Source organism: Vollenhovia emeryi, unplaced genomic scaffold (assembly GCF_000949405.1).
Source record: "Vollenhovia emeryi isolate VEMERY1.0 unplaced genomic scaffold, V.emery_V1.0 DF939524.1, whole genome shotgun sequence".
NCBI lineage: Eukaryota > Metazoa > Arthropoda > Insecta > Hymenoptera > Formicidae > Vollenhovia > Vollenhovia emeryi.
In genome coordinates, this window is record NW_011966842.1 from 31,575 (window position 1) to 38,528 (window position 6,954).

Sequence of the window (6,954 nt, forward strand, 5' to 3'; positions counted from 1 at the left end):
CCCTACGCATAAACGTTTCGAACTAAAGTTATTTGAAACGTTTTTCCGTATCTTTTACATTTGTGGAGACATTTGCGTGGATCATTTAAAATGAGTCACCCAGTATATAATATATCAAGATAATATAGATCCTTTACTAAATAATCGCTATGTTTTCTGTGTAAATTATCGCAATCTGACTTTGAGCCTTATAATATTAAAATGTTGAAACGAAAAATATGTCTCCGAGCGCTCATAGACCAAACGTACTGAGCGCGTGACGTTACATATGCGAACTAAACTGCGCATAGTATAATACGAATAACCGAAAAGAGTTCTTAACCCTTTCATGACCACTAGACACACATGTAAGTCCCACTTACATTTTTTATCTCTTTGGTTATTTAGTGTCTAGTGTCTCGCTTAGTACATGCTACCTGGAGACATGTATAATTAAATGTTTAATGTTTAAAACTAAAGGAACGTTCGTCGCCAAATAACTGTGTTTAAAAGTTTAGAGAAAAGTTTTAGAAACACAAAGATACTTTTTATTTATGAAAAACATCGACAAAAGCTTAATATCAAAATGTTCGGTCATAAAAGGGTTAAATGTACTAACATTACTTGCGAAGACTGACTTTAATCTCACATAAAAACGATATATATTTGAAAAAGAGAGGACCTACACTATTGCCTTATTAATTACTATCAATATCAAAAGGAAATTATTTTTGCTAATCTAACTATTCTAATGAGTAAACTACCCCGATAGGAAAATGTCTCAAATATTGTGTAATAATGGCATTCTCCAAGAGGAGGAAATTTCTCAAGGATTGCATTAAGGTGATTCGCTACAACGCAGCGGTTTCGTAGAAATAAAATTTCTAAATGGTATTTGACAAAAAATTGAGATAATCTCAACTTCGGGGATAAAATATGCACAATTATTTCGACATTTAGAAGCAAAATTGCCCAGCAACACAGTTAAGTGTAATAAAAGGTTTAAAAAAGATTTAGCGTGGGACGTGTTTACCGCTGGGTCTTCTTATACCTCGTCTCGCGTGAATTTTACTTACGAGTATGAGACACCTCGTAGCGGCAGCTCATCGTAATACGACAGCAATTTAATTTTACAAATATTCTGCCAAGGTGATTCGCCGAAACCCAACTGTTTTGCTGACATACTACTTAGAAATACATTGTGCAAATATTTGTCAATATTTGACGAAAGGTCTCCATTTCTGCATATGTTGTTCGAAATATATACGCATAATTCCAGCATTCCAAGTTTCGTCCAGATTTCGTCACATAATTTTTTTAATATTTTCCTATCGAGGCAATAAATTATATTCGTGTCATTCTCAGGAACGAATAAATTGTCCATAGAAAAGAAACAGCAGAAATATTTTTAGATATTCATGTTGCGTAAGAAATAATTACCCTTTATCTCTTTGCGAAACTAAACGAGAAATAGGCATCTATGATAGAGCACGACACTTTGTTACAATTCGTGTCAACTAGTTATGTTAGATTAGTCCGTGCACGTGAAACTAAGCAAACTCTCTTGAAAAATGCGGGGACATAAATGTATCGTATGATCTACATATCTGCAATATGGCGAAGAAATATGAATATGAATACATTGCATTTCACATATATTATATTTCTAGTTTGATTTCTACGTGGAATCTTCATGTACGAGCTATTTTAGAAAGGCCGATCTTTCGTATGCAATTTATGTATTACGTCAGTGACTCTTTGATTTTCATTTAACATATAAAATACGTAATAATTACCTTATTAATTACGTATTATATTAGTAGACAAATCATTATTGTCTGAACAGTAACTTTATTCACTCGCAGAATATTGGTAGAGTGACGTCGTTTTGTTAATTTCCAAAATGAATATTTAACGCATATCAAGCGTATTCCTGAGCGTAAGTTTTCAAGTACATAAATTACATTTCATTGCGCGTAATAACATATCGTAAGCATGGACAAGCTAATACGATACATTCTTATTAAGAGCTATGCCCTAGTTTACACCGTATGTTCAAGTCGTTACCTACCCACACAGCACAGAAAAATTGCAGGAAGATTGCAGAATCGTTACATTGCAAGATTGCAATATTGCAGCAACGTTGCGCAACATTGCTGCAACGTTTTTTGAGGATTGCAGCAACGTTGAAATGTCCGCCCTCAGAAAGATTGCAGTGCAACGTTATAGCAATGTTGCGGTGCAATATTTTTGGAATAATTTGTTGTTGTACATAAGCAGAGAATTTACTAATTACATATGCATCCGGGCCTTTTTCAATACACAGCAAGCTATTGCGAAGCAACCTAAGGAGATTATGTCGCTTCGCAATAGATGGAGATTGCGAGCAACACCGCATTGGTCAAGTACTTAATAATTCGCGCATTGTTGGTATCAACGAAAATAACATTATAAAATTCTCGTAATTAGAAAAATTGTTTAAATAGAAAATATAGTATTTTTATTATTTTTGAAACATTGCTGCAATATTGCTATCGAAAGTTTGCAATTTTATATCCCTCCAATGTCTCTGCAAGATTGCACTGCAATCTGCAAGATTGCAACGTTTCTGCAAGGTAACTGCAACCATCTGTGCTATATGGGATACAATTGATAAACGACACGACCTAGGTAGCTATCATGAAAATGGAATGATTCCGTTTCTCTAGAAAATAGAATTTAAAGAAATAATTGAACAATTCCAATCGGAATTTATTTCGAAAAATTTCATGATGCGTACTTTCACGTTTTCCGTATAACGTATATAAACGCAAGTAACCTAAAGAGTGCCTAAAGTGTACTAGTAAATACTACTAGATAGCTCTGCATTTACAAATTTTTGTTTTCTTTTTCATGTTTGAAGGACTTAACTTTTTACCTGTGTTACCAGTCAAAAAATATTATAGGTAGCAATGGTGGAAACGTTTAATTGGAAGCTTACTTTCCCCGGTAAACGTTTTTCTTTGAATTTTTAAAATAACTTTTTATAATTTTTATGTAAATTTCAGAATTTTTTAGATTTTTCAAATGTGTCGAGGAAGTTTTTTTATCTTTTCTAGAATTTTTCACATGTATGAATTCTGAAATATTCTGAGATTTCTAAAATTTTTTATTCTATAATTTCTGATGTTAGGTTTAAAATTTTAAGATATTTTTTCAGAAATTGTATAATGAGAAATCTTAGAAAAGGAATATTTCAGAATATTCACGTATGTAAAATGTTCTAAGACAAGACTTAGTCTTTTTGAGTATATCTGAAAAGTACAGAAATTCATATAAAAAGTCTTAGAAAAATTGTTGCCAGGGTTAAGTCATGGTTTAGGTCAGGTTGCACAAACAAAACACGATGTAAACTAGGTCATGACAATATCATAACTATGTTTTTATATAAATTGATGTGTATATTGTGTACTATTATTATATATCAAACTTGTACAAGACTTGTAATTATATAAAACATATTTGTAATTAATACTTAATTGTTTTGTTTATTGGGGCATGTATCATAAAGTTTAAGTATGTGTGCGTATATATTAATAATATAAATAATAATTAAATTTAAAACCCAGGTAGAAATCTACTTCAATTTGACGAGATTAAGTACAGGGTAGCCTGGATAGAAAAATTCAGTTTAAAATATCCGTTTAGTTCCAGAATACACTCTAGAAATTTACCTTGATTTTACTGAGAAAAACTAGTCTAAAAATCTCTTTTTCTCTCGGTAAGAAAATATATAGATCCTAGACTGCCACTGACAAATTTTTCCTAAAATTGATATGAAACTATGGGATCTAGATTAAATAATTTAGCTTTAAATATCCCTAATAGGTCCAAAATATAATGCTGAAATTTACCTAGTTTTCCCAAATATAAAATTTACGTACTATATAATATACATGTATGTATAATGTTGCGCGCCCGCGCATTCCTGACGATTCACGCCCTGCAGTTCCGCACGTGTCCGCGCACTCCTGGGTCTGCCGCGAATTAACAACGCGCTAGTAAAGGTTGAATAAGGATCTTTATTCGGGAATATTTATACAGAGCCGTTATGAATAATGAATAGCGTGAAGAAGGAACGCATGTTTCTTGAAAAGAGGCACGCTTCAGCCTGATCGCGGAAGGATTGTCTCCGCTGATCCCAATCCATCGACAGTCGGCTCTTCTTTCCGAGGGGAATGGCCAGTACCCCCCCCCCCCCACCGATTCTAGGAAAACCTTTTCCTCTGTGCTTGTATTCTTCCCGCACGGTTTCTCTTCCACTTTCGGTCTTGTGTCCTTCTTTCTTGACGGAGGGTCAAAATTTCGAACCCTCCCCTTCGGCCTCCAACATAATCTACATCTTCGGATAAGGGAGGAGGGGAGCGATTGTTTACTGTGGACCCTTTGTCATGTTGTACTTTGACTCCCCTAATCCCTGCCTCGGCATTTGCCCAAGTCTCATGGGAAAACAACAAAAACAGATGATTAACTAAGGTAACTTACGCCATTGAGATATAATATAAGATTTCCTTAAATCTTACTGTTTATTATTGTTAGATAGACTCGTTGGATAGATAAAAGTATCTTCTGATAAAAGGGTTAAAAATATATTTATTCAGACATACATATTATGTACATCAATGATTTTTATTGACCGTATCTGGCAATTAAAATTCTTATTGCGAAAAATATTACCCCAACCAGGATTATTATGTATTTAATTGTTATAATAGTAAAGAGAATATTATACTTTTTATTAGTTGACAACATACATGTCTAAACGATGTCTTTGAAGACGTCTTTAAGACTCTACACAATATTAAAAACTACACGTTTGTCATTGTTGCAGATTCTGAAACATCGTTGTAGTGATTATAAATACCTATATTGTATAAGTATTGTATTAATGAGATTTTTTGCTTAAGACACAACATATGCTGCTCAATTTTTTACGCAAACTTGCTGCAATCCCTAGTAGAAACAAACATGAGATGCTATCAACGTTCCATGATGTTGCCGCATTCTCGACCAAAGAAGTGTTCAGACTGTAACATGTTGCTAGTTCCTTATATTATATCACTTTCCCTATATTATACCCACCCTATATTATGTCACATTCTTTATATTATATCACCATATCCCAATAAAGTATTTATTGTGTTATATTATCTTCTATTCCATTTTTTCCCATTCTTCATTAATAGCAAATGTAACTTTATCATTATCCATTATTGTAATATGATTACCCTCCACCGAATAAACTTGCACTTTCCCTTCTGTAACCTAAGAACAAGTTTTGTATCATGAAGTTTCTCGTTACCTTACTTTTTATAGATTAGGTAAATCTTTTACCTTATGTAAACCGTAATCCTCTTCAGGAAAAGAGATAATCGGAAGTGTAGGTTTCAGTAATGTTATAGGTGACTTAATGCGAGGTAATGAAGAAATATTGTAATCTTGTATAGCTCTCAAATGATTGTGAATTGTGTAATATATGAGTTTCTGATTATCTATAGACAATACATTTGCATCCAATGGGAAATAAGTATGAAAGATTTTTAATTTTTCGTCGATTGTTTTACACTTGTTCAACTCTGACGCAACCTGTAAATAACAAAATTTGCATTTTGTATAATTAATAATAACAAATATGCTAAATACAAAATAACAATATTAATACAAAGATTTATTTGATTCCCAAATGCTGGTAAAATATGTTGCTATTTTTGTTAATTTTATTATAACTTCTTAATATTCTTTTATTGTGCGGTCTATCAAAGGTTTTATTAATTTTACATAAATAAATTTTCTGAAAAAAGCTATTGTGCGCTTTTTATAATTTACTAACCGTTTCCTCGTTAATTGTAGCGTATACTTGTAATAAAGTAAGTATTATTATGTTTTGTAATTCGTCTGGCGAAGTATCGGCAAAATTTATAGTCGTCAATTTAAGTAGATCAGGAGCCCCATCTATTAGTATTAACCGTCCAGAGAAATCACGAGCTTCTAATAATCTGACTAATTCAATAGCAATTAAAGATCCAAATGAATAGCCCACAATTAGAAACTTTCTTTGATTTTTCATTTTCTCCAATACGTGCTAAAAAACAAATATGAATATATAGGTAAGCTGTAATAATGCGAAATATATGTATTTGATGGATATCACTTACGAATTATATAAATATAATTGAAATAATAGTTTTAAATAATTTTAATTTTCTTACAGGCACCAAACAAGTAGCTAACTTTATTATTGTTTGAACATTGTCAGATATATTAAGTACACCATGTTGCAAACACGTTGCCGACGATTTAATTCTTGATGCTATAGATTTATACACACTTGAACGTCCTTCAATTCCTGGTATGAGAAATATATGATCCCGATCAATCTCGTTCTTTGTAGCAAGCTCTACAAGAGTATCTGGAACAAAGTCTGAATCTTTTATTTTTTTAATTAACATTTCAAAACCTCCCATATTACTTGAATCAGTTTGATTTGTATCCTGTATTTCTTCTCGTTTTGCTGTCATTTGGGAAAGTTTAGCAAAAGTAAGATTTCTCATGTCTTTTGCTGATAAGGAAATATCGAACTCTCTTTCTAATGTTTGCTTAATTTCAACTGCCGTCATCGAATCCATACCCATTTCAGCCAGTGATACGTTTGGCGGCACTTTCTTCATATCTTTAAAACCTATTTTGAAATAAAATAATGTCGCTATAAATGTCATCTTTGATCTCCTAAAATCGTTTAGATCTGTTCTACGTAGGGGTCTTAAGTCGTGTCGAATGTCGCGGGAGCATAAACACTAATCTTTTTGGCTAAGTGGTAAAAAATATAATTATTTAATTTCCATTATTATTATGTATATGTTTCGACATATTATCTCACAGTACAGACAGTTGCAATTTTGATCGTAGAACACATGATTGTTGTGATTTTAGCGACAT

The 6,954-nt window shown here is 32.4% G+C and overlaps 1 protein-coding gene across 1 annotated transcript; it reads right to left on the reverse strand.

Annotated features, from left to right (window-relative positions):
- Positions 1 to 4,732: 4,732 nt before the first annotated feature.
- Positions 4,733 to 6,733, reverse strand: LOC105557313 (fatty acid synthase-like). Its single transcript, XM_012004510.1, has 4 exons — positions 6,228 to 6,733; positions 5,849 to 6,100; positions 5,353 to 5,604; positions 4,733 to 5,283 (listed from the first exon to the last, which is right to left on the reverse strand). Exons 1-4 carry the CDS (start codon positions 6,684 to 6,686, stop codon positions 5,173 to 5,175), a joined length of 1,074 nt encoding a protein of 357 aa, XP_011859900.1. The 5' UTR covers positions 6,687 to 6,733; the 3' UTR covers positions 4,733 to 5,172.
- Between the last annotated feature and the right edge of the window lie 221 nt (positions 6,734 to 6,954).

Bases quoted from the DNA above. Each gene is read 5' to 3' on its own strand.
- LOC105557313 (XM_012004510.1), bottom strand. From the start codon at position 6,686: ATGAAGAAAGTGCCGCCAAACGTATCACTGGCTGAAATGGGTATGGAT. The intron at 6,101-6,227 runs GTAAGAAAATTA...TTTGTTTTTTAG, and splicing joins TAGCTACTTGTTTGGTGCCT to CACGTATTGGAGAAAATGAA. The intron at 5,605-5,848 runs GTTAGTAAATTA...TGTTATTTACAG, and splicing joins CTACAATTAACGAGGAAACG to GTTGCGTCAGAGTTGAACAA.